The 27,696-nt window shown below is 46.9% G+C and overlaps 1 protein-coding gene across 1 annotated transcript; it reads right to left on the bottom strand.

Moving 5' to 3' along the window:
• Nucleotides 1-8: 8 nt before the first annotated feature.
• Nucleotides 9-3,832, bottom strand: LOC125520178 (uncharacterized protein At2g39910-like). Its single transcript, XM_087534484.1, has 7 exons — nt 3,273-3,832; nt 2,930-3,016; nt 2,565-2,755; nt 1,472-1,667; nt 1,230-1,294; nt 1,038-1,139; nt 9-408 (listed from the first exon to the last, which is right to left on the bottom strand). Exons 1-7 carry the CDS (start codon nt 3,780-3,782, stop codon nt 291-293), a joined length of 1,269 nt encoding a protein of 422 aa, XP_087390610.1. The 5' UTR covers nt 3,783-3,832; the 3' UTR covers nt 9-290.
• Between the last annotated feature and the right edge of the window lie 23,864 nt (nt 3,833-27,696).

Raw genomic sequence — 27,696 nt, 5'->3', positions numbered from 1 at the left:
GTACACAGTTACAAAGTTACACCTCTCAAGTAAATTGAGAGGATTTTACGTGTTCATTTAGTACACAGTTACAAACCTACAGGAAGTTACAAAGTTACAGCATAAGAGTGGCTTGCCCCTGGTATGTTTGCCTCAGTTCATGTATCTAGCTGAGAATACGAGTGCAAATCTTACAGGAAAAAACCACGGGCAAATACACTCGCCCAAGTTCAAACACTGACAGCTAAGATTTAACAGCCTTGATTTGATCTATGTTAAACAACTATCTACATCGAGAATACCAGTTGAACTCAAATATCTAGCGAACCATCTTCAGTGCAAAGTTCTTTGAAACGGGATAGCAACAATGTTAAATCTAGATCAGCTTCATGCTTCTTCCAAGCTTCCTCAAACTGCTGCCCCTTGCATCTACAAGAGTACATCTTACAATGAGAATACCGAATGATAGATCTCAGAGGAAGAAATGATGAAATGCAGTAATAAGTACAAATTAAATATAAAAAATTCAAGTAGGAGTTCTGGCTGGATATGTCCATAAGTATATACTGTATTAAGATTTAAGGCAACAGCAATTTTCCGTTTTGAAAAAAAAGGCAACAGCAATTTTCCCCTGAATCCAAGCGGCAGAAACCAACAGAAGGTAACCAGTATCCCTGGACATAAACTGACTTGGTTCGTGTGCAGTCTAAACATGCTGCGATGAAATAATAGAAGGTTATCTACAACACTAATTCGTAAAAGTAATAAGCAAGATACAGTGAAGAATAAGATACGAGTATCTAATTTAAGTGCCCTGCCAGCAAGTAGCACCCAGATAGTAGAATGATAGCTAACCGGTGTACAATTCTAATATCCGAACCTAATTACTCTGAGAGATATTCAACTGCCATTTGATAGTATTAGTACCGAAATGCTTTAAACGGGAAATGACTAATGTAAAATTTATCTGCTTAATGGGACTTCGTTTTAGCTGGTCGTGATCAAGAAACCACCAGAATGTGATGCAAACTAAAATCACTAGTGAAGAATAATCTTACTTCTGGAGTAGCATGAGTATTTCCATTATGTGATTTCTCATCATCTCACGGCTCTTCCGTGTGGCTGACTCTTTATACAAAAGAACAAGCTCATCCACCAGCCTAAATACAAATAAAGTGAGTTCGAAGCTTCCAGATTCAGCAAGTGGAGAAACAGAAGATAGCGATAAGAAGTATCATAATTCCTAGTACCTTGAAGTGTAGGGTGACTTCCTGATCCAGGTAAGCTTAATAACTGTATGAACTCGTTCTAAAACCTGCAAACAATTCATGACTAAAATATATTTCAAAAGCTCTTGTCTATCAATACCTATATAATAATTTCATATAATTACAAGGGTAAAGTTTAATTGTCCTCTACTGTGGGTGTACCATGGAGCTGTCAACCAATACACGTATAATTACATTGTCCATAATCAGGGCAATTTCCTCACCAGAAGAACTGTTCTATCATCATCAGCATGTATCCATTGGAAAAAGAGAGAGAACAGGAGACGAAAATGTGCCAATAGGAAGAGTCCCATAGAATCGAAAACCGGCCCGATAAGGGTAAGCCATGCAACACGACGTTCTTTGTTTAGTGGTTGCCGTTCCAGGTGGCCCAGCATCTCAGAAAGCACACGGTCGTACCTGGAGCCAATGGAAAACTGAAGTTAAAGTATAAAAAAAAGACAAGACCTGCAGTTGCGGTTTATACTTTATACTCCCTCCGTTCCAAATTACTCGTCGCAGAAATGGATGTATCTAAAACTAAAATACATCTAGATACATCCATACCTACGACAAGTAATTCGAAACGGAGGAAGTAGTAGATATGAACCAGACTGATGGTACCTATAAAACTCATATTAGCATGCAAACATTTCCAGTAGACAGCTGAGTAACTTAAGTCAGTGTCTCTTTGCTAGCTTTGCATTCTTCAGACAGTGACTACAACCATTATCTCAGATTCCCAATGATGATGATGCACTTCAATCCAAGTAGAACAAATTATATCTAAGTTGCCTTTGAGTGACTATTGACGAACAAAAAGAGAAGATGATGTATAACTGTCTTTATCTCACTTAAAAGCAGCTTTTCAGTTTTAAACCATTCCATTTGTAAATGTGGATTTCCCAAGCCATCATTAAAATATCAGGACCACATTTTCATCACACTTAACAAAATTTTCCTTTCCATATCACTCTCCTTACTATGCTTTTGGTGCAAAAGGAAAAGGCTATACCACTGTTCTAAAAATGCTAGCTGAGTAGTACATTTGTATCATACTCCCTCCGATTCATAATAAGTGTTGCAGTTTTGAACTAAGGTTAGTTCAACCGTTAGTTCAACCATGGTTGAAAATTACGACACTTATTTTGGATCGGAGGGAGTAATAATTATCTTATACATTTCCAAATACCCATACTCCAATGTAATTCAGAGAAGGATGAGGTTTGTTCCTCCAGAGATAGTAGATCTTGAAAGAATAGACATGATTACAACATGGAATAAAACGGATAAAAAACAAGTAGGAAAAGATTGTACCAAGGGCTACGTGGATTACTTCTCTGAGTGCAAGTCAAGAGCAGCACTGATACCTCAACAACACGATACCATAACTCATCATCTGCAGGAATGTTATGGCAACACGCGTCAAGTATTGCATCTTCATACAAACTTAATTCTGTTGCTTTCACATTCTTTGCTATGTGCATGAAGCTAATCATTCCTTGTTCCTGTCAATCATATGGATCATTCTCACTCAAAATGCTCACCAACAGCAATTTAGGGGAAATTGAAATAAGCATTACTGGTCAAGCTGAATGTGGTTAAAGAAAAAGTTAGGCCCGCTGTTGAGCACATACTAATGTTATCCTCAATAGAGAAACCAAAAAAGAACATCATCATACCTTAACGTCGGGTGACCAATGATCCAATGCCGTCAAAGCACATGGAATGACTAACCAGCACAGATCGCCAAGCTTGGGGTAATTAACCTGAAACACTCAGAGAAGCAACTTCAGTAAACACCTTTAATGCTGAAATACTTCAAAATTAGTGACTGAAGCTTCTGGTGCTGTCACAGGTACTTACTGCAACACATTTTGTGTTTCTCACAGTAATTTGAACATTTTGATTCAAGCAGGTGTCAAGTTTTCCTAAATAAACTACTCCTTACTACAATCCAGCCATGGTCCTAGAATTTACTTTGCAAAGAGAATGATGCGTGTGTAACTATCATGGAGCACGAACCTGAGACAACAGCCACCGGAACTGGTGCGCGGCGACAAAGGCGTGCTCCTTGGGCGGCTTCACGGCGCCAATCATCATCATGTCATCATTGGCGTCCACGCCTGTATCCTTCAGCACGGCCTTCAGCGGGGGCACTGCCTCCGGCATCATGGCCACCAACATCTCCCCGATGCCGGCCCACCCGCCCATCGCCGCCATCTCCTCCATCGCGGCGGCGGCCGCCTTGGAGAGCACCTCCGGGACCCAGTGCAGCGCGGGGGCCTCCGCGGAGGCCGCGCGGGCGGCGGCGCAGAGGAGGAGCAGGTCCACGGCCTCCTTGCCGGTCCCGCCCGTCTGGGGCTCAGATGTGGACGGGAGGAGAGAGGCGAGGAGGGATTTGATGGAGGTGTCGGAGCCTTCGGGGGGCGCGTAGGGCGCCGCGGCGAGCAGAGAGCGGAGCGGGGAGGCGACGCGGAGGAGGTCCTCGCGGCGGAGGGCCGCCGAAGCGGCGGCTGTGGAGGGCGGCGGCATGGCTACCCTACGGCCCTACCCGTTTGTTCAGTGGGTTGAAGGGGTTACCCGCAACCTGACCCGAGTTGACACCGCTGCCGCCGGGTCCCATCCGTCAGACCCATTCCCCAACCTTGGGCTCCCCAAGGCCGCTAAGTGGGTTAAAGCGGTGCCGCTATCGCCAGCACCATCGCGCAACGAGAGCCCACTTCCACCTCTGCGTCGCACAGGCCGTTGACGTGTCGGAGGCGAGCTTGAATTTGGAATCGGGTCCCCCGCCACGCCGTCCTGTCGCACGCCAAAGATTGCCCTCATCGGCGAGCCTTGTCGATTCCATTCGCTTCACACTGCACCATTGAACTCTATATGATATTTCACTCTTAATTTGCAGCTTCCCGCATCGGAGCTCGAGGTTGTCACCTCCGGCCGAAATTGCGGCAGCCGCGTCCCGCGTGCTCTAGTGAGTTTGTTGAAACTTTCACATCAATGTGTCGAGTTCCTCTACCCCATGCTCGCACATGATGCCTCGGACCATATCAGAGAGAGCCTGCTGCCCATGCGGGTGAGTTTATGAGAAACCATAGGTAAAGAGCATTGTTTCAGAAGTAGCATTACCGGCACCGCTTAGCTTTCGTGGATGAGAATCGGGCACGCGTGAGGCCACAAAGTATTGGGGCGCCTGAGTAGCCGGAGCACTCGTTGCCAGAGTACGTACCTGTCTGCCATACCACCTGTTGTGCGCCTGTGTGATGTCTAGAGGTGACGAAGTTACCGATGGTAGTCAACGCTGATGGATCGTTTTAGCTTTAGTTTCTAGGGCCCTACTAGTTTAGGTTTTTGGATCGTTGAGCTTTGGTGGCAGTGACAGTGGTGCTGAATAAAGAAGATTCAAATTCTTCTCTGGCGGGGCGGTCGTTTATATGGTAGGTGATGGATTTAGCAACCAGTCTGTTCAAGCGGGCATATCATGGCAGCGGCGGTATCCTTGTGGTGGACTTGTGCCCTCGAGATCCGCCGTTTGCGACGGCGTCTGCTCCAGTGTCGGCTCGGAGTTTGGGAGGTAGTCTAAGAGCGGATACAGATTGAGGTCTGCATCGACTACATGTGAAAGACGGAACGTGTGCTGGGTTCATGGTTGATGGATGGCAAGTATGGTTTTCTCCTTTGACTTCTTAGACATGGTGAGGTGTCAGATCTGGAGTTCGATGGCGTGTCTGAGGTGTTCCACCAGTCTGATTCACGGCAATTGATTCACCTTTGGTGAGCCATCTTTGGAGGCCCGTAAAACTACATATCAACGATGGAGCCGCGTCGAGCTCGAGTGAGAAGGTGAGCAGTCATTCTTTTCTTTGTGGCTGCTATTGTGGCGACGGAGGCAGGTGACGGACTTAGGTGTCAAGCCCAGAGACGTTCTGATGCCTTTTCAGTTTTTTCTGATAAAACAATTCTTTCCCGAAGGAATCTAACCCATCCAGTTTTTGCACCTTAAGCCGTGGAAGAAAATCTTATACAATCGGGTATTTCTTCTCCTCGCGTGAGACTCGCCTTATCCGCTGTCATGTGTTAACGCACATCTCAAAGCACCCCCGTCTTTTTGGCGCTGGGCACGCCGCAGCCGCAGCTGCTGCTGGAAACAGGCAGACACCTCAGGCTAATGAAGATATAACACATGTATTTCTAGCTGAATGCATAGTTCTGATCAGGTTTTTAATTCGTGGACCCAATATCAATACACTTTACAGAACAGATCCATAACTTCGGTCAGCGCCATGGATTCTGAATCAACATTAGAGAAATTGATTGGGGAAAGAAGACAGAGGTGCTTTGAGATGTGCGTTAATACGTGGCAACAGATAAAGCGGATCTCACACGAGGAGAAGAAAGACCTGGTCCTATAAGATTTTCTTCCCTAAGCCGCTGCCAATCAATCTAGCCGCGCGCTGCCGATACCCGACCCACCAAGCGCCACCGCCGTCATCCTAGCTAGCTGGATCCGCCTCCGACGCAACAATCATAGTCGTATCCCGGGCCGGCACACAATGTGGCAATCCTTTCTCGCCCGGCCTCAGCACGCTCTCTCCCGTCTTTGTCTAGTCCGGCGACCTGCACACGGCGGTGCCATCCCTGCTGTTATGGGTGGAAGAATCCCTTACACCACGGGCAGATATAGGGAACCCACGCAAGTGGCCACCGGGAGGGCATGGTCGGATCGGCAAGGCGGTGGCTGCTGCCACGGACCCAACCAGCCGCCGCAGCATCGGCGGCATCTGTACGTGGCGCTGGATGACTCTAGGGGGTACGCTTTGTACAAGCTCAACGTGGATGACCTGTTCAGCGACGACTCCGGCGGCGGCACCGTGGACCTGCACCGCCTCCCAGAGCCGGTGCTTCGTCTAGGTTTCCGTTCGTTCGGCACATCAGCGAGGATCAATGCCCTAGGCACCAACATCGTTGTCACTGGTATGGCCAAAGACACGCATGACAAGACTGCCGGGCGACCCAGATGTCTCACCCTTGTCTATGACACAAAGACAGGGAGGCAGGACATTGCGCAACTCCTTCCGGATGAGGTAGATCTACGAGACTGGCACGAAACCGTGGCTGTCGGCGATAAGATGTACGCATTTTGCCCCACGATGCCCCCGCTCTACTACCTCGGGGCCGACGACACACGGGCACAACCCGAATCTACCGATGACGACGACGACGATGATGATGATAATGAGGATCCTGACAGTGAGAATGATGATGAAATTTCGTATCGTGAGAGAGCGCAAGCGGAGGAGGAGCGATGGACATGGAACCGCAGCCCTTCATCACTTCCCTGCAGACATGGCTATGTCCTCAACCGTGCAGTGCATCCAGATGGCCGCACCATCTTCATGTCTGCGGTGGACGGCCATGGCTTCGGCGAGGGGACGGGCACCTATTCCTGGGACACCCATCAGCACAACGGCAAGTGGACATACCACGGTAACTGGCATCTTCCATTCATCTACCAGGCGTACTACGACAACGCCTTGGACGCCTGGGTCGGGTTTCAGCACTCTGACGGCACAGATGGTGGGATCAAGGGCCATTACCATCTCTCCTCCTGCAACGTGCCGTCCCTCGGCGAGGGCACGACGCCACGGCCGGCTTGGAAGCTCTGCAAGGAGCCCCTGACGTTCCTGCAGGCCCCGTTGAGCGCCATGTGCCGCAGGCTCGTCCACATAGGGCATGGGACGTTCTGCCTCGTCGAGGTCGCGAGGCGCTGCTCGTGTGATGGCCATCAAGGTAATCTGCTCCGCGTGACGATGTTCAATGCCAGCTACCGGAAGAATGGCAAGCTAGTGGCCACACCATCCGGCCCTGGTCGCTCTTACCTAATATCCAGTAGTTATGCCCCTCCCTCTACTTGCGATCCTCCTGCGTTCTGGATGTGACAACGAGTAGGGGATGGGAAATTTGTGTAATCACTCTATTTTAGTAGTACTTTCGATCCAAACAGTTTTGAATAGGGGTAACTATTTAGATGCACTTTCTGAAAAGTATACGAGGTGGCGGGAGCTTTGAGGCTGCATGGAAAGTAGGAGGTGCCTTTCAAATCAGTTTGCCACAGTGGACTGAGACTTGATTAAGTCTCAATTGATGCTATACCCGTAAGATCTTACACAAAGTCTCATGCAAAATTTTCTTTTCAGCTTTCTTTTCCTTTCTTTATGTTATATTACTTGAATAAGACACTAGTAGAAAAATGATCTTCTGTCCCGGTTGATAAGGGCCTTCTGCCCTGGTTTTTAAACCGGGACTAAAGGGTCATTACTAATGCCCTGGCCCTTTAGTCCCGGTTCAAACAAGAATCGGGACAGATGGGCCTCCACGTGGCCGCTGCGCCAAGCCCAGGCAGGAGGGCCTTTGGTCCCGGTTGGTGGCACCAACCGGGACTAATAGGCATCCACGTGTCAACATTTCAGGGGCTGAGGTTTTTTTTTTTTGCCTTTGGTCCCGGTTGGTGGCACCAACCGGGACCAATAGGCATCCACGCGTCAGCATTTCAGGGCTGATGTTTTTGTTTTTTTGGAAGGGGGGTTGGGGGTTTTGGAAGGTTAATTTAGGTGTTTCATATATTGTGTTAGCTAGCTAATTAATAGAGAGAAGTGTCCTCTTTTATGTCCGTACTTGGTCGACGCTACGTACTATATACGTATAGAGAGGACTAGACACGCTAACTAGCTAGTAAGCAAACAAAGGAAACAGAAGATCGTCATGAACATATATGCATACAGAGAGAAGTGATATCAACCACCTCTCCTTCTCCGAGAGATTGGTCGAACAACAAGTTCTCGTATATCTATCCGACACTACCGGCTACATATACACAATAATTATCTCTTACAATATAATCTCCTAATTATATACGAACACATGATCCACATAGAATTCTCCGTCTTCAGCGATCACGTGGTCAAGGAAGAATGCCGCCAATTCCTCTTGAATTGCTCACATACGAGCTGGTGCTAGGAGTTCATCCCGCATCCGAAAGATCTAATTTGAAGAAGGTATATACATGGTAATAAAATAAAATTGTGAATATTATTGCTTACGCACTTCATATTGTTCGTCAGAGTACCCTCGTTCACAGGTCGTGTGGCGGATGGACTCGCAAACGTAGTATCCACATTAATCATTCCCTTGTTCCTGCCACAACCACTTTATAAGAAATAGAGGTCAATCAAACTGATAAGCAAGCATGCCAAATGGTATTGATGAAACTAGCGCTTGAATCACTAGGAGATGCGCGGAATATGTTACTACTACTTACTTTCAGGTGTCTAAATTGTAGCTTTTTCGGCAGTCCCGGAGCTTTTTTGGTGAATTTCTCCAAACCCTGCCAGACAAAGAAAACAATTACTTGATATCAGGAAATGAACAAAGTTGCTGATATGGTGGATAATGATCGATTTAACTTACTTCTCGAGCATTTGGGTCATGTCCGCATAGTCCTGGGGATCTTTTCGTCTCGAGTCTAAGATGGTTACTAGTTCCTGCTCAAGCTTAATCTCTAGGAGAATATAGTGGAACCTGTGCACGCATGCATAACTCATCAATTACATTACTATAACCTGGACTAATAAGGGAAACCGAATATGCACAAGACAGTAACACTCACTTGAAGTTGTAAGGAAAGAGTATTATATCTTTGTTTTCATTTATTACCAACGATCGTAGCAAGTTGGCCTCGGTATCGTCGGCACGATATTTAACCTCAGTTGCATCTATGAGATTTGTGTTAATGAACCCAATATCACCGATTTGTCTTCTCTTCAATTCGGCGATCTTCAATCTGCATAATATAGTGAGGATAATTATAAATACATGCAATGAAAGAACTGACCTATATAAAGAGACTTAATGACAGAAGTAGTACTACTTACAGACAGTAGCAAGTGACCGTTGCTTTATCTAGGGCCTTTTGATTAAAAACTGGAAGAACTCCTCAAACGGAACATTCAACAGTTCATTTCCAACGAGGTCATGCTCCTCTCTAACTCTCAGCGTCAAAGTATTCCTCCCCCCAGACTCTCTGCAGGTTTTCATGTACCAATCATGGAATCTTCGCATCATCGTTGTTAGAGATATTTCATCTTTGACGAGAGGCTTCCCGTACTCGTATTTGTGTTCCTCCACCTCCAAGAACTCATAATGTACATCGTCGGGCAGGTAATCTCCAATATTGCTATAACCGGGCACCATCCTCGGATCATTAGTAGGCACCTTGAGCAGGGAGCACGATTGGTTCGCTTGTTCGCCGAGCTGGGGAATTTTTCCCAGCTCGTCGTTCTTTTAACCTTTGATCACTGACAGTACTTCCCGACCGCTCCGCTTCGACAAATGACTTTTCAATAATGCGCTCATAGTTGCCTTTCGGCGGAGACTTTGCTGGTTTTTTCAGGGCAGCCAGAGTGCGCTTCGCTTTCACCGGATCTACCTTCTCCTCCGGAGGTGGATGTTTCTTTGCTTTCACCCCTTCAAAGAAGTTCCTCACTTCTTCTCGCGCGATCTCGGCGTTCTCCTCCGGGGTCCTCTCGTATGGTAACTTCTCTGGAGTCTTCAGAGAAGGACCGAATCTATATTGCCTCCCGCCTCTGGCTGTACTGCTAGACGCCGGCAGAGCAGACGGAGCGGCTACGGCTGTCTTCTTTCCTTGCTTACGAGGAGGAGGAGAAGAACTACGACGTGCCGGAGCAGCCGGAGCGGCGGCGGGTCTCTTCCGCCTTTGCTGACGAGGCGGAGAAGGAGGAGGCTGGCTGCTCGGGCGCGCCGGCACAAACGGAGAAGGAGGCGGAGTGCCATCACGCACCGGAGAAGGAGGCCGAGTGCCCTGATCGTCACTTGCCGGAGGAGGAGACGGTGGAGGAGGCGGAGTGCCCTGACAAGCCGGAGGAGGAGGGGGAGACAGAGGCGTCTAGTTCGGAAGGTTAATGAGCTCCTTCCGCCATAGGCATGGAGTCTTCAGAGCAGAACCCAGCCGAGTCTCCCCTTCACTGGTAGGGTGGTTAAGCTGGAGGTCCTCAAATCCCTCCGTTATTTCATCCATCATCACCCTAGCATATCCTTCTGGAATCGGCCGGCAGTGAAAAGTTGCGCCGGGTTCAGTAGGAAAAACAGAGCCAACAGCCGCCTTGACCTTCAAATTCATCCATTGCGTCATAAGGTGGCAATTTTGAGACTCCGTGATAGCATCCACGGGATAGCTGGCAGGAGCCGTCAAGACATGCTCCGGCTGAAGCAGCTCGGTGGAAGCCACGCTACTTCTCCGCTGAGATGGCGGGTAGCTTCGGGGGAAGCTTTGGCAGTTCGTTTGCTGCGATTTGCTTCTCGTTCCTCTATCGCTTGCACCCTTGCGTGCAGCGCCTGCAGTTGGGTCTGCTGCACTTTTTTCCTCCTCTCCTGGCATTTGTAACCGCATGCATCTGGAAAACCAGCCCTCCACGGAATGGAGCCTGGCGTGCCTCGTGTTCGTCCAGGGTGCTCAGGATTTCCGAGGGCCATTGTGAGCTCGTTGTTCTCTCTGTCTGGAATGAACGTTTCTTGCTGCGCTGCATCGATATAGTGCTTTAGTTTCTTGACTGGTATGTTCATTTGCTCGTCCGTCCAAACGCATTTCCCTGATACAGGGTCCACAGTTCCGCCAGCCCTGAAGAACCAAGTCCGGCAACGGTCTGGTCAGTTCATTGTCTCTGGTTCGATCCCTTTATCATGCAGATCATTCTCAGCCTTGGCCCACTTAGGCCGGGCTTTGAGGTAGCCACCTGACCCCGTGCGATGGTGAAGTTTCTTCTTTGCAGCATTTTTCTTGTTTGTCGCCGACATCTTCTTACTCTTTTCTGATGTCTTGTAGGCCACAAATGCGGGCCAGTGATCTCTGATCTTCTCATATCTGCCGATGAATTCTGGTGTCTCTTTGTTGTCGACAAACGTTTTCAGCTCATTCTTCCACCTCCTGAATAGCTCTGCCATCTTCTTAAGAGTATGAGACTTGATTAATTGCTCTTTAACTGGCTTCTCCGGATCCTCCTCTGGCGGTAGGGTGAAATTTGCCTTCAGCTCAGTCCAAAGATCATCTTTCTGCATATCATTGACATAAGACACCTCAGGGTCTTCGTTCTTAGGCTTATACCATTGCTGGATGCTGATCGGGATCTTGTGCCTAACAAGAACCCCGCACTGAGCAGAAAATGCATCCTTTGTCCGGATGGGTTCAATCGGCATGCCATCGCACGCGATTTCTGTGATCTCAAACCTTTCATCCGAGCGCAACTTTTTCTTCGGGCCACGTCTCTTTACCGAAGTTGTGCTCGATCCGAAGGGCTAGAAAAAAGAAGAATTAGGCGAGAGTTAATTAATATGTGTACATACCAAAACAATGAATGCATCAATTAGCTAGTCATCACAGGCTTAACTAATATATTTACCTGGCCGGACTCTGTTTGGTCACCGGAGCCGTCATCACGGGCTCCTTCTTGCACCAGCATTGGGTCACCGGAGCCATCATAATCATGTGTTTCCTCCTCCATTCTTCGATCACCATAGCCTGCTTCTTCTTCACCCTGTTCTGCTTCGAGACCATCATTGTCGTTAAGATACGACATGACATCACCTCCGGCTAAGATTATGTCCCCCAACACCTGTTCTTGTTCCTCGTCTCGTCCGAACTCCATTGTTTCTGCAAATATTACAACATGGCAATTATTACACAAACATGACGGCATGTGGATATATTAGTGGCAAATGTAGACCTAGCTTATTCTGGGTTTGGGGTGGCCTCAGCAACGCTTCAAGGGTAGGGGCGTGGCGGGAGGGGGTAGGATACCGACATTGTTTTTTTTCTAGGGTTTGGATGTCCTCGAGAGTTTTGGTCGAGCGAGAGGGCCGGGGGTGCTCCCGTGGTATAAGTTATCGGGGAGGGGGTAGGTCGACCCCCCCCCCCCCCCCGTGTTGAAGTTATCGGGACACGGAGTATATCGACAACGACATATCCGATAAAAAATAAGAAGACGAAGAAGAAATAAAAAGAGGAGAAGAAGATATTAATAGAGGAGAAGATCGAAGAAAAAAAAGAAGAAAAAAGAGGAGAAGAAGAAAGAAATAGAGGAGAAGAAGAGAAAATAGAATATTCTATTTTCTCTTCTTCTCCTCTATTCCTTTCTTTTTCTCCTCTTCTTTTTCTTATTTTTTCTTCTTCTTATTTATTTCTCCTCTTCTTCCTCTCCTCTTCTTCTCCTTTCTTCCTCTTCTTATTTTCTTTCTATTTTCTCTTCTTCTCCTCTATTCCTTTCTTTTTCTCCTCTTCTTTTTCTTATTTTTTCTTCTTCTTATTTATTTCTCCTCTTCTTCCTCTCCTCTTCTTCTCCTTTTTTCCTCTTCTTATTTTCCCTTTTCCTCTCATTCTTTTTCTTCTTCTTCCTTTCCTAGCTAGATATATAAAACTTTTCTAAAAATGTAACTTTTGCATACATACATGGGAAAATAATATTATTGGGGAGGGGGTAGGTCGAACCCACCCCCCTCGTGTTGAAGTTATCGGGACACGGGATATATCGACAACGACATATCCGATAAAAAATAAGAAGACGAAGAAGAAATAAAAAGAGGAGAAGAAGATATTAATAGAGGAGAAGATCGAAGAAAAAAAATTCTATTTTCTCTTCTTCTCCTCTATTCCTTTCTTCTTCTCCTCTTCTTTTTCTTCTTTTTTCTTCTTCTTATTTATTTCTCCTCTTCTTCCTCTCCTCTTATTCTCCTTTCTTCCTCTTCTTATTTTCCTTTTCCCTCTCATTCTTTTTCTTCTTCTTCCTTTCCTAGCTAGATATATAAAACTTTTCTAAAAATGTAACTTTTGCATGGAAAAATGTTTTCTTCTCCAACAGAAAACACATCTCATCTCATCTCATTTCATCCACATCCATGCATACATCATATATTATGATCATCTATGAACCAAAAAAACATCATATTCTATATAAAAATCATCATATATATGAACAAAAACAATTATGATAACAAGCATATACATCATCATATATAAGAAAAAAACAAGCATATATACATGAAAAAAAACAAGCATATATATAATCATCATATATATGAAAAAACAAGCATATATACATGAAAAAAACAAGCATAGGACAGGGAGGGTGCCGGCCGGACCAAGGCAGGGGCGCGGGGTCAGCGGCGAGGATGGCGACGGTGATGACGTCGACGGGGCAGGGGAGCACGCTCGGGGCAGGGGGTGGGGCAGGGCGACGACGACGACGGGGCGGGCCGGGGCGGCGTGCCCCGGGGCAGGGCCGGGGCGGCGAGCGGTGACGGCGTCGGGCAAGGGCGCGGGCCACGGCGAGGCACGAGCGACGGGCGGCGTCGGGGCAGCCTGGCGGCGTTGATGTCGTCGGCGTCGTCGGGGGCAACTGTGAATGAGAAGTGAAAATTTTCACAAGTGTTTGTTATATAGTCCAAGCATTAGTTCCGGTTCGTGGCACCAACCGGGACTAATGCCCCCCTTTAGTCCCGGTTGGTGCCACCAACCAGGACCATAGGTCTCTTTTCAGCAGCCCAAAGGACGGGAAGCGGAGGCCTTTGGTCCCGGTTGGTGCCAAAGGGCGGGAACCGTGACCAATGCACCCCTTTAGTCCCGGTTGGTGGCACGAACCATGACCAATGCATCCTTTTAGTCCCGGTTGGTGGCACCAACCGGGACCAAAGGCCTTGTGCTGCCCCGCGTCAAAAGTTTAGTACCACCTCGCTAGCTGAGAGAGCTCGAGAGTGGTTTATAAGCCCCACTGCGGCTGTGTAACGCCCCGAGACCGATGTGCCAGTTGTCGTCCAGTTATTCGCCGTCGTTGCCATGTCATTCGCTTGCGTGTTGCTTCTTGCCATGTCATCATGTGCATTGCATCATCATGTTTTCAAAACTTGCATGTGTCCCGGCCTCCTCGTTTTCTCCGTTGTCCGTTCTGAGCCCAGCCACACTTGCATGCGCCCGCGGCACATCCGAAATATTATTTTATAAGTGGCCGGAAAATGTTCTCGGAATGGGTTGAAAGTTGGCATGCAATGTTGTTTTGCTGTCAGTGGACCGCCTGCCAAGTTCCATCGCATTCGGAGTCCGTTTGACGCCCCAACGGATAAATATAGCGGCAATAGTAGCCGGTCTAACGTCGGACGTTTTCGGTCTCTGGAAATAGCCGCCGGGCCTCCCTCTCTTCTCTTCTCTCAGCTCGAGACCGTCTACACAGCCCACTACTCACCGCCAGGCCCTACCTAACCTCTCTCGTCAGCCCGCGACCCTCCTCGCGCGCGCCCGAAAGTTGTCCCGGACCCGACTCAGGTTGTCGCTACCGTTGTGTCCGGATCATCTCCAAACGTCTAGAAAACGTCTCCGTTTTCTTATTTGGACTTCCTAGCTATTTTATTCGCGATCGTTCGTTTGCGATCGGAGGGACGATATACCCCTAAGTCAACCCACTTGCTATATATATTAGCCTAACCTAGACCAAATCCCTAATTCCTAGGGATCCTCCCAGCCGCCGCCGCACTCATTCCCCACCTTGGGATCCTCTCATCCCCCCTGCACCAACCAGCTTCTTTTCCCCCGATCCAATCCAGCCCACGCAGAGCCCCTGTTTCCCCTCATCGTGAGCCAGGGAGGGAAGCTCCCTGTCGCCTCGCTTCCCGGATCCTCACGTCCCCGCCATTCACGTGCCGCCGGAGGTCACCTCCCTGTCAAGCTCGCCGCCGCAGCCCCCCTGCTACCTCCAGGCGCCGCCTTGTCCCTCTCCTCCTGCCTCTGGTTCTCCCTCTCCTCCCCCCTCATGTTCTCTCTCTCTCCCGCAGGCTCCAGCCGCCGCCATGGGGCGTCGCCTCCCCGAGCTCCATCCATCGCCGGGAATGGGATCCCCGGGGCCGGATCTGCCTAGCTCCGGCGTGGATTCGTCGTCCCCGACCTCTGCTCGCTCCGGTTGTCGTTCATCCGAGTCCGGCGAGCTCCTCCCGCGTCGCCTTTCTTCCCTGCATCAGGCTGTGCACGGAACTGAGCCTGTCCCGCTCGACCGCGTTGACCACGCCCTCCCCGCCGTGCACCTGACCTGCCTTTCAGCGCCGCCATCCCCTCGTCGTCAGCCGCAGGAGCAGCGCGGCCTCTCCTTCTGTTCGAGCCATGGAGAGGAGCGGGTGCCTGCATCCTCTGCATCGCGGTGCTGCGCCGCTGCGCGCCCGTTGACTCCGCCCGAGCTGCTGCCTCGCTTGCGCGGCCCAGGATCCAGCCGCAGCGCGCCAAGGCCCAGCGCCAAGCCAGCCAGCCTCCAGATCCACCGAACTGGGCCGCCTCCATCGACAGGCGCCAAGGCCCAGCGCCGCCCCAGCTTCATCCGGCCCAGCGCACGGCCCGAGGCCCAGAAACGCTATCGCCGGCCTCCTCTGCTTCCAGCTGGGCCGAAGCCCATGGTGAGCTGCCCCCACCTATACATCGCACTGGGCGCAACATGCTATTCCGCGCCCATGCTCCTGTTCTAGGATTCGGCCCGTGATGTTTTTTTTAGCGCCTGGGATTTTCCTATTTATCCAGAGTTTGCCAGTTTTGCAGAAAAGCCCTTGTGGATCATGCATATAATAACTCACAATTGGTGCATCGGATTAAAATGAATTATATATGAAAGTTGCTTAGAATTTTGTCTAGTTATTAATATGCAACTTTCATCTATGTTTAAAATGCTGTTTATTTAAATTTGCTTAAATAACTTGCTAAAATGATTTAATTCATAACTAAATAACCGTAGCTCGGATTTTAATAAACTTTATATGTAAGTGGGGTGGAAAAATGCCTAGTTTAATATGGTGGCTTCACTTTGCATGCTTAACAACTCTAAAATATTGTTTAGGGCAGAACAGTACCAAACTTTAAAATATGCATATGAGGAGTTTCCGGAAATTGTTGTTTGTTGTTTCCGGCCTCATTTAACCTTGACTAGATAGGTAGTTTTCATTTGCTTCATCTCTTGCCATGCTAACAACATTTAATCTTGTTGGGTACATAAACGAGATCGAACTAAATAAGTCACGTGGTGTTTCGTCAATATGCAACGGAGTTGCATATTGAGCTCCACTTAATTTGTAGTATTGCTTGTGCTTTTTGCCATGTCATTTATCATTAAACCGGACATGCATCATACTTGGTTGTGCATCATGCCATGTCTATGTGGTGGTTGTTCACTATGTTGTTTGCTTCTTTCCGGTGTTGCTTCTTCGGGTTGGTTCCGATAACGTCGTGTTGTGAGGATTCGCTCGACTACGTCCGTTTGTCTTCTTCATGGACTCGTTCTTCTTCCTTGCGGGATTTCAGGCAAGATGACCATACCCTCGGAATCACTACTATCTTTGCTTGGCTAGATGCTCGCTCTTTTGCTATGCCTATGCTGCGATACCTACCACTTGCTTATCATGCCTCCCATATTGTTGAACCAAGCCTCTAACCCACCTTGTCCTAGCAAACCGTTGTTTGGCTATGTTACCGCTTTGCTCAGCCCCTCTTATAGCATTGTTAGTTGCAGGTGAAGATTGAAGTTTGTTCCTTGTTGGAACATGGAGATGTTGTTCCTTGTTGGAATATGCTTACTTGTTGGGATATCACAATATATCTTATTTAATTAATGCATCTATATACTTGGTAAAGGGTGGAAGGCTCGGCCTTATGCCTGGTGTTTTGTTCCACTCTTGCTGCCCTAGTTTCCGTCATATCGGTGTTATGTTCCCGGATTTTGCGTTCCTTATGCGGTTGGGTAATAATGGGAACCCCTTGACAGTTCGCCTTAAGTAAAGCTCTTCCAGCAATGCCCAACATTGGTTTTACCATTCGCCACCTAGCCTTTTCTTTTCTCTTGGGAGTCGCGCTCCTGAGGGTCATCATTATTTTACCCCCCCCCCCGGGCCAGTGCTCCTCTGAGTGTTGGTCCAAACTAGAGTCCTGTTCAGCGCCCCCTCGGGGAAACTCGAGGTTTGGTTTTAGTTGTATGGAGCGCTCATCTGAGTGTGCCCTGAGAAAGAGATATGTGCAGCTCCTATCGGGATTTGTCGGCACATTCGGACGGTGTTGCTGGTTTAGTTTTACCCTGTCGAAATTTCTTGTTGTACCGGGATACCGAGTCTGATCAGAACGTCTCGGGAGGAGGTCTATTCCTTCGTTGACCGTGAGAGCTTGTCATGGGCTAAGTTGGGACACCCCTGCAGGGATTTGAACTTTCGAAAGTCGTGCCCGCGGTTATGGGCAGATGGGAATTTGTTAATGTCCGGTTGTAGATAACCTGAACTTGACCTTAATTAAAATGAATCAACAGCGTGTGTCACCGTGATGGTCTCTTTTCGGCGGAGTCCGGGAAGTGAACACGGTTGTTGGAGTTATACTTGACGTAGGTTGTTTAGGATCACTTCTTGATCATACTTTCTCGAACGTGCTTTGCCTTCTCTTCTCGCTCTCATTTGCGTATGTTAGCCACCATATATGCTAGTCGCTTGCTGCAGCTCCACCTCATACCTTTACCTTACCCATAAGTTTAAATAGTCTTGATCGCGAGGGTGCGAGATTGCTGAGTCCCTGTGGCTCACAGATACTTCCAAAACCAGCTTGCAGGTGCCGTTGAACCGTGCAGGTGACGCAACCAAGCTCAGGAGGAGCTCGATGAAGATCTTGTCCTTTGTGTGGTTTCATTCTAGTTGATCAGTAGTGGAGCCCAGTTGGGGTCGATCTGGGACCTTGTCGCATTTGGGGTTCTTCTTTTATTTTGGCTCCGTAGTCGGGCCTTGATTGTATTTGGATGATGTAATGCTTTATTAATGTAATTGTGTGAAGTGGCGATTGTAAGCCAACTATGTATTTCTTTTCCCTTATTGTATTACATGGGTTGTTTGCGAAGATTACCTCACTTGCGACATTGCTTTCAATGCGGTTATGCCTCTAAGTCGTGCTTCGACACGTGGGAGATATAGCCACATCGAGGGCGTTACAAGTTGGTAATCAGAGCCTTCCCCGACCTTAGGAGCCCCATTGCTTGATCGTTTTTAGCGGCCGAGTTGTGTCTAGAAAAATGTTTTGAGTCATTTAGGAATTATATATCGGAGAGTTTAGGAATTCTTTTTACTTCCCAGTCTCCTCATCGCTCTGGTAAGGCATCCTGACGTAGAGTTTTGACTCTTCTCTTCTCAAAATTCACTAAAAAAAATTTAGGATCACGCGGGTATCTTGGAATCGTTTCGATGGATGAGAACATTGTCTTCGTGCCTCCTGTCAGGGGTTTAGTGGAAGTGTCCCAGGGAGTTGAGCTCCGAGGTGTTGTCGTCATAATTTTATCGTTGCAGTTCTGGAATACCTGAGTTTAGTACACCGACATCGAAAATCTCTTTTATGCAGTTCGTTGGTGAGATAACCTCGACGCCACCCAGTAATGGGGCGGGAGTTCGGGAGTATCGCCATAACTTGTATAACGGATGCTTTTCGAAGGTTGAGGTAGATGATTTCCGAAGGTTTCTTGGTTATGTGTTGAAGGATGGATATAGCTGGATGTAGGATTTGCTAGATTTGGGTGAGATATTATGCTTCCCCTGTATCCCCAACACCTGATTGCATAACCGGAAAGGTTCGGGAGTTTCATAGGTGGGAATTCAAGTAGCTCTTAGGATATCTTTCCGACAGATGTATGATATGAAATTGGGGTTCGACGTCTAGTGGTCCACCTATTCACGGTCGGTTTTACAGTGGTCTCGTTGTGTCTTAAAGAGTCCTTGGCTATGCCGACTCGGGGACGCTTCGTATGTCATGTGCACTGCCTTGTACATGATGGTGCCATACGGTCGAGCCCATGTAGGCCCCACCACGAAAACTTCGGACGAAATCTCTATCATATGTCTGTTCTGGCTTATTCTACAAGCCAATCCTTTGTTTTGTTTTGAGTTGTGGTATTCGAGTTGCTTCAATGTCAAGTGTTGATTCCATACCCTTTCTAAGCGGTGTTCTCATACTCCGATGTGAATCACTAATCCTTCTCGATCATCGAGTCTGTCATGTCAATCCTTTTCACCGGTGTGTTTCTCTTCAAGTGGATCCGAACATTTCAACATCCGCAAGATCCAATCTCAGCTTCCTCAACGGCGTCGTTTTCTTCCTTCCCAAGTTGTCTTTGTTTTCCCACCCACCCACCCTTTTTTCTTCAAGAACTCGGATTTCTTTATCAAGTATCCATTTTATTATGGAAGTCTCTCCATTCTTCTTCCTTCATGTTCTTACCCGGTGATGCTCATGAAGATTGTAACGAAGTTTCTAGTTCACCATTATTCATTCTTTTTCTTCTCCGGTGGAACCAATTCAAGCTTTCGGTGTTGATCATATTCTTTTCCGTATTTCAATGTTTTCTCATGCCGGTGCAATTCTTAATCGTTCACCTCTCGCTATTCTATTGTCCCGGAGTGCTCAAGATATCTCAGAAGGCTCGTTTTTTTTCATTCAAGATCAGTTCAATCTATTTCGAGGTTGTTATCTCATTCAAGTCATTTTATTTAACCGGTGCAAATCTCTCTTCCAAGCAATCGTTCTACGGTGTTTCTTTTGAGTGGGCCCTAACCCACAGGTCTATTCCCAGGATCTTACCTGACTCTTCTTATTTTCCCGGAGGTATTCTCAAATTCCTTTCGAAGTTTGACGTAAGGATGAATTATCATCAGTCAAATGTATTTCTCCAAGATCTTTCAAATTATTTTCATCGTTGGTTCAACCTTTCCAATTTTAATTCCGGAGTACTCAATAATTCTTGGTGGTGTTTCCCGTCATCATTCTCGGGGATTTGTAGACCGAAGAAGATTTTTCTCTCAATCTTGCTCCATTCTCTTCAAGATTCGCGATTCTATCTTGTTGCCATCCTCTCATAATTATTTGCGATTGTGAGATATTCTTTTCAACCATCCGGAGTAATTCAGGAGCCTTTTCAGTTTGTTCATCTGGAGCCCATCATCTAAGATTTATTCATTCTCAGCTTTCAGCTATCATTCTCCAATTTTACCGGTGCTTCGTTCAAGTGATCCTTAATCGGCTCGTGATCTCTTCGTTCTCATGTATCTAAATCCTCTCAAGCATCTTCGTTCATTTCACAATTCTTCCCGGTGTTTCTTTATCTTTACTTCGTTCATTTTCAATTCTTACGGTGGTTCGTTCAAGAGTTTTCTTCCTTCGTGTATCATATCCCTTCAGGTATCATATCTATGCATTCGTGCTTTTCAAATCCTATCGGTGGTGCATTGAAGACCTTCCCAAGTTTGCGCTATATCTATCTTAATCCTTTCGACGAGAATAAGTAGTATGCCAAATCCGTTGCTTGTCATCAATTTAATTGATGAAGGATACGCATAACATAGTTCTTATTTTGTTTCATCCAAGTGATTAATTCCTTATTCCGGAGGTTCATCAAAATTCTTGATCTCAATTATTCATCTTTCTTTTACCGGAGTTCCAACCTCTTTCAATTATATCACCACGGAGATTCATCTAAATCATTGCAAGGATTCACCTTGTGTTTCCAACTTTTCTTTCCTTTCGTTTGATCATTCTTTTGTTTACCGGAGTTCTTCAGGAAGGTTATACATGATGGTTCATCAAAGAAATAATTCCTTCTCCAAGTGTTCATTGAGATTCTTTTCAAAGGAGCTCAAGTTTTCTTCTTCTCGCAATCCGGAGTGCATCCTTTCTTTCGTATCATTGGAGGTGGTATTATGTCATTCTTGATAATTTGAGTTCATGTTTCATGATTCACAAGTTGTCCGGAATGACATATTTTAAACCCATCATTTTCAATTCGTTCATGAGTTCCTTGGTAACCCATGAATCTCTTCATTGGAGTTATCTTGGGTTATATTTCACCTAAACCCTTCCCTAAGGATTGTTGCTATTTATGGTGCTCATAAATGATCCAATGTCTTCTTTTATCCTTCCGGTGAAATAAGTTTCTCGTCTCCTTGTTTATTCCAATCTAATTCTTTCCCGTGAGTGGCAGGTTGTCATCTCTTAATTTGGGATGTACTCCACAAGACCATATCAAGCTTATTCCTTCGTTGTTGGTTTTCCAACAACTCCATTCTAGCTTTTGTTGTAAGCATGCTACCTCGAGATCTTGTTTTCCTTCGTTCATCCCATTCCATTCTTACTTTTGTTTCGTAGGCATTGCGATGTTTTTTTCTTCAACCATCATCTCGTTTCATCTAAGATCATGTTTTTTTCCTGTTCTTATCCATCTAACCGGAGTGTTGTGTCCTTTTGCTCAAGTTCTTTTCATATTATCAAGTTTTTGACTTCCGTTTCAACCGGAGTGCTGTCCAAATTTGTTCTTCCTTGTTCCTCTTTCCTAACGGGGTGTTTTCAACTTTGTTCATCTCCGTTGCATTCTTTTCTCGAAATGGCTTAACCTTTTCAAGGTTCTTTGGTCTCACTCGTTTGTCAAAAAAGCAACTTAGTTTTACCTCTTCTTTTTCTCTTTCGTTGTCCCTCTGGTGCCATTCTAGATCTCGGGACGAGATCCTCTCATAGTGGTGGACTGTTGTAACGCCTCGAGACCGATGTGCCAGTTGTCGTCCAGTTATTCGCCGTCGTTGCCATGTCATTCGCTTGCATGTTACTTCTTGTCATGTCATCATGTGCATTGCATCATCATGTTTTCAAAACTTGCATGCGTCCCGGCCTCCTCGTTCTCTCCGTTGTCCGTTCTGAGCCCAGACACACTTGCACGCGCCCGCGGCACGTCTGAAATATTATTTTATAAGTGGCCGGAAAATGTTCTCGGAATGGGTTGAAAGTTGGCATGCAATGTTGTTTTGCTGTCAGTGGACTGCCTGCCAAGTTCCATCGCATTCGGAGTCCGTTTGACGCCCCAACGGATAAATATAGCGGCAATAGTAGCCGGTCTAACGTCGGACGTTTTCGGTCTCTGGAAATAGCCGCCGGGCCTCCCTCTCTTCTCTTCTCTCAGCTCGAGACCGTCTACACAGCCCACTACTCACCGCCAGGCCCTACCTAACCTCTCTCGTCAGCCCGCGACCCTCCTCGCGCGCGCCCGAAAGCTGTCCCGGACCCGACTCGGGTTGTCGCTACCGTTGTGTCCGGATCATCTCCAAACGTCTACAAAATGTCTCCGTTTTCTTATTTGGACTTCCTAGCTATTTTATTCGCGATCGTTCGTTTGCGATCGGAGGGACGATATACCCCTAAGTCAACCCACTTGCTATATATATTAGCCTAACCTTGACCAAATCCCTAATTCCTAGGGATCCTCCCAGCCGCCGCCGCCGCACTCATTCCCCACCTTGGGATCCTCTCATTCCCCCCTGCACCAACCAGCTTCTTTTCCCCCGATCCAATCCAGCCCACGCAGAGCCCCTGTTTCCCCTCATCGTGAGCCAGGGAGGGAAGCTCCCTGTCGCCTCGCTGCCCGGATCCTCACGTCCCCGCCATTCACGTGCCGCCGGAGGTCACCTCCCTGTCAAGCTCGCCGCCGCAGCACCCCTGCTACCTCCAGGCGCTGCCTTGTCCCTCTCCTCCCGCCTCTGGTTCTCCCTCTCCTCCCCCTCATGTTCTCTCTCTCTCCCGCAGGCTCCAGCCGCCGCCATGGGGCGTCGCCTCCCCGAGCTTCATCCATCGCCGGGAATGGGATCCCCGGGGCCGGATCTGCCCAGCTCCGGCGTGGATTCGTCGTCCCCGACCTCCGCTCGCTCCGGTTGCCGTTCATCCGAGTCCGGCGAGCTCCTCCCGCGTCGCCTTTCTTCCCTGCATCGGGCTGTGCACGGAACCGAGCCTGTCCCGCTCGACCGCGTTGACCACGCCCTCCCCGCCGTGCACCTGACCTGCCTTCCAGCGCCGCCATCCCCTCGTCGTCAGCCGCAGGAGCAGCGCGACCTCTCCTTCTGTTCGAGCCATGGAGAGGAGCGGGTGCCTGCATCCTCTGCATCGCGGTGCTGCGCCGCTGTGCGCCCGTTGACTCCGCCCGAGCTGCTACCTCGCTTGCGCGGCCCAGGATCCAGCCGCAGCGCGCCAAGGCCCAGCGCCAAGCCAGCCGGCCTCCAGATCCACCGAACTGGGCCGCCTCCATCGACAGGCGCCAAGGCCCAGTGCCGCCCCAGCTTCATCCGGCCCAGCGCACGGCCCGAGGCCCAGAAACGCTATCGCCGGCCTTCTCTGCTTCCAGCTGGGCCGAAGCCCATGGTGAGCTGCCCCCACCTATACATCGCACTGGGCGCAACATGCTATTCCGCACCCATGCTCCTGTTCTAGGATTCGGCCCATGATGTTTTTTTTCAGCGCCTGGGATTTTCCTATTTATCCAGAGTTTGCCAGTTTTGCAGAAAAGCCCTTGTGGATCATGCATATAATAACTCACAATTGGTGCATCGGATTAAAATGAATTATATATGAAAGTTGCTTAGAATTTTGTCTAGTTTATTAATATGCAACTTTCATCTATGTTTAAAATGTTGTTTATTTAAATTTGCTTAAATAACTTGCTAAAATGATTTAATTCATATCTAAATAACCGTAGCTCGGATTTTAATAAACTTTATATGTAAGTGGGGTGGGAAAATGCCTATTTTAATATGGTGGCTTCACTTTGCATGCTTAACAACTCTAAAATATTGTTTAGGGCAGAACAGTACCAAACTTTAAAATATGCATATGAGGAGTTTCCGGAAATTGTTGTTCGTTGTTTCCGGCCTCATTTAACCTTGACTAGATAGGTAGTTTTCATTTGCTTCATCTCTTGCCATGCTAACAGCATTTAATCTTGTTGGGTACATAAACGAGATCGAACTAAATAAGTCACGTGGTGTTTCGTCAATATGCAACGGAGTTGCATATTGAGCTCCACTTAATTTGTAGTATTGCTTGTGCTTTTTGCCATGTCATTTATCATTAAACCGGACATGCATCATACTTGGTTGTGCATCATGCCATGTCTATGTGGTGGTTGTTCACTATGTTGTTTGCTTCTTTCCGGTGTTGCTTCTTCGGGTTGGTTCCGATAACGTCGTGTTGTGAGGATTCGTTCGACTACGTCCGTTTGTCTTCTTCATGGACTCGTTCTTCTTCCTTGCGGGATTTCAGGCAAGATGACCATACCCTCGGAATCACTACTATCTTTGCTTGGCTAGATGCTCGCTCTTTTGCTATGCCTATGCTGCGATACCTACCACTTGCTTATCATGCCTCCCATATTGTTGAACCAAGCCTCTAACCCACCTTGTCCTAGCAAACCGTTGTTTGGCTATGTTACCGCTTTGCTCAGCCCCTCTTATAGCATTGTTAGTTGCAGGTGAAGATTGAAGTTTGTTCCTTGTTGGAACATGGAGATGTTGTTCCTTGTTGGAATATGCTTACTTGTTGGGATATCACAATATATCTTATTTAATTAATGCATCTATATACTTGGTAAAGGGTGGAAGGCTCGGCCTTATGCCTGGTGTTTTGTTCCACTCTTGCTGCCCTAGTTTCCGTCATATCGGTGTTATGTTCCCGGATTTTGCGTTCCTTACGCGGTTGGGTAATAATGGGAACCCCTTGACAGTTCGCCTTAAGTAAAGCTCTTCCAGCAATGCCCAACATTGGTTTTACCATTCGCCACCTAGCCTTTTCTTTTCTCTTGGGAGTCGCGCTCCTGAGGGTCATCATTATTTTACCCCCCCGGGCCAGTGCTCCTCTGAGTGTTGGTCCAAACTAGAGTCCTGTGCAGCGCCCCCTCGGGGAAACTCGAGGTTTGGTTTTAGTTGTATGGAGCGCTCATCTGAGTGTGCCCTGAGAAAGAGATATGTGCAGCTCCTATCGGGATTTGTCGGCACATTCGGACGGTGTTGCTGGTTTAGTTTTACCCTGTCGAAATGTCTTGTTGTACCGGGATACCGAGTCTGATCAGAACGTCTCGGGAGGAGGTCTATTCCTTCGTTGACCGTGAGAGCTTGTCATGGGCTAAGTTGGGACACCCCTGCAGGGATTTGAACTTTCGAAAGTCGTGCCCGCGGTTATGGGCAGATGGGAATTTGTTAATGTCCGGTTGTAGATAACCTGAATTTGACCTTAATTAAAATGAATCAACAGCGTGTGTCACCGTGATGGTCTCTTTTCGGCGGAGTCCGGGAAGTGAACACGGTTGTTGGAGTTATACTTGATGTAGGTTGTTTAGGATCACTTCTTGATCATACTTTCTCGAACGTGCTTTGCCTTCTCTTCTCGCTCTCATTTGCGTATGTTAGCCACCATATATGCTAGTCGCTTGCTGCAGCTCCACCTAATACCTTTACCTTACCCATAATCTTAAATAGTCTTGATCGCGAGGGTGCGAGATTGCTGAGTCCCTGTGGCTCACAGATACTTCCAAAACCAGCTTGCAGGTGCCGTTGAACCGTGCAGGTGACGCAACCAAGCTCAGGAGGAGCTCGATGAAGATCTTGTCCTTTGTGTGGTTTCGTTCTAGTTGATCAGTAGTGGAGCCCAGTTGGGGTCGATCTGGGACCTTGTCGCATTTGGGGTTCTTCTTTTATTTTGGCTCCATAGTCGGGCCTTGATTGTATTTGGATGATGTAATGCTTTATTCATGTAATTGTGTGAAGTGGCGATTGTAAGCCAACTATGTATTTCTTTTCCCTTATTGTATTACATGGGTTGTTTGCGAAGATTACCTCACTTGCGACATTGCTTTCAATGCGGTTATGCCTCTAAGTCGTGCTTCGACACGTGGGAGATATAGCCACATCGAGGGCGTTACAGGCTGCCCTCTCGAGCTCCTCTCAAATGCAGGCTTACGGGCCTAATCTCACACTATACTGTCTATGGGCCTATTGGGCCTTCTGCGGGCCTGAATCCTGGGCCAGGTTGGGTTTCTAGTCGTATTCAGGTCGTGGTGGCCCAATACGTGGCAGTTTTTTTTATATTTTTCTATTTTTTGTTTTGTTTTTGCATTATTTATTTTCTTTTGTTTCTTGCTTTATTATTTTATTCTTTTTGCTTTTAGTTTTAGAAAAATTATAAACTTTCTGTTAGTGCCATTAGTTTTCAAATTTGAATAGTTAAAATTTGAATTCTTTGAAATTTGTGTGAATCACAAGTTTGTGATTAACTTTACTTTTTCCAGTTTTTTTGTTTTGTTTTTTGCATTATTTATTTTCTTTTTTTTTGCTTTTTTTTAATTCTTTTTGGTTTTAGGTCAGCAAAATTATAAACTTTCTGTTAGTGCCATTAGTTTTAGAAAAATTATAAACTTTCTGTTAGTGCCATTAGTTTTCAAATTTGAATAGTTAAAATTTGAATTCTTTGAAATTTGTGTGAATCACAAGTTTGTGATTAACTTTACTATAAAAGTAGTTTTTTCTAGTTTTTTTGTTTTGTTTTTTGCATAATTTATTTTCTTTTGTTTTTTGCTTTATTTTTTAATTCTTTTTGCTTTTAGGTCAGAAAAATTATAAACTTTCTGTTAGTGCCATTAGTTTTAGAAAAAATTAAAAACTTTCTATTAGTGCCATTAGTTTTCAAATTTGAATAGTTAAAATTTGAATAATGGTATTATGAGGGCCGAACCATAAGACATTAAAGCATTTCAAATGAAGTCTGAAAAAGTTGAAAGTTGGCATGGGATTATAATTTCACCCACATAGCATGTGCATGTACAAAACGGACAATGGTATCATACTCGTCTGTTACAAAGTTGGCATGGTATCATCATCATAGTTGCGGGATAAAGTCTTCACTTTTTCTTTGCTTGTGTCATTTGCTTATTGCGCCGTAACCATGGATAATCTCATCGTTTATCAGGATGCTTGGGTCAGCCTTGACTTTGAAGGGAGGAATTTCATGAAACTTTTCATGATCTTCAGACATGTCTGTCTTGCCCTCCACTCCCACGATGTCCCTTTTTCCTGAAAGAACTATGTGGCGCTTTGGCTCATCGTATGATGTATTCGCTTTCTTATCTTTTCTTTTTCTCGGTTTGGTACACATGTCCTTCACATAGATAACATGTGCCACATCATTGGCTAGGACGAACGGTTCGTCTGCATATGCAAGATTGTTGAGATCCACTGTTGTCATTCCGTACTGTGGGTCTACCTGTACCCCGCCTCCTGACAGATTGACCCATTTGCACTTAAACAAAGGGACCTTAAAATCATGTTCGTAGTCAAGTTCCCATATGTCCACTATGTAACCATAATATGTGTCCTTTTCCCTCTCGGTTGCTGCATCAAAGCGGACACCGCTGTTTTGGTTGGTGCTCTTTTGATCTTGGGCGGTCGTGTAAAATGTATTCCCATTTATCTCGTATCCTTTGTAAGTCAATACAATCAAAGATGGTTCCCTGGACAACAAGTACAGCTCATCACAAACAGT

Source organism: Triticum urartu, chromosome 7A (genome assembly GCF_056163025.1).
Source record: "Triticum urartu cultivar PI428250 chromosome 7A, HENAU_Tu73, whole genome shotgun sequence".
Classification (NCBI taxonomy): Eukaryota; Viridiplantae; Streptophyta; class Magnoliopsida; order Poales; family Poaceae; genus Triticum; species Triticum urartu.
This window is presented reverse-complemented; position numbering and strand designations above follow the sequence as displayed.

Coding starts and splice junctions, on each gene's coding strand:
- LOC125520178 (XM_087534484.1), bottom strand. CDS start 3,782: ATGCCGCCGCCCTCCACAGCCGCCGCTTCGGCGGCCCTCCGCCGCGAG. Junction 3,017..3,272: donor TCCGGTGGCTGTTGTCTCAG/GTTCGTGCTCCA, acceptor TGAGTGTTTCAG/GTTAATTACCCCAAGCTTGG. Junction 1,668..2,564: donor AGTAATCCACGTAGCCCTTG/GTACAATCTTTT, acceptor CATTGGCTCCAG/GTACGACCGTGTGCTTTCTG.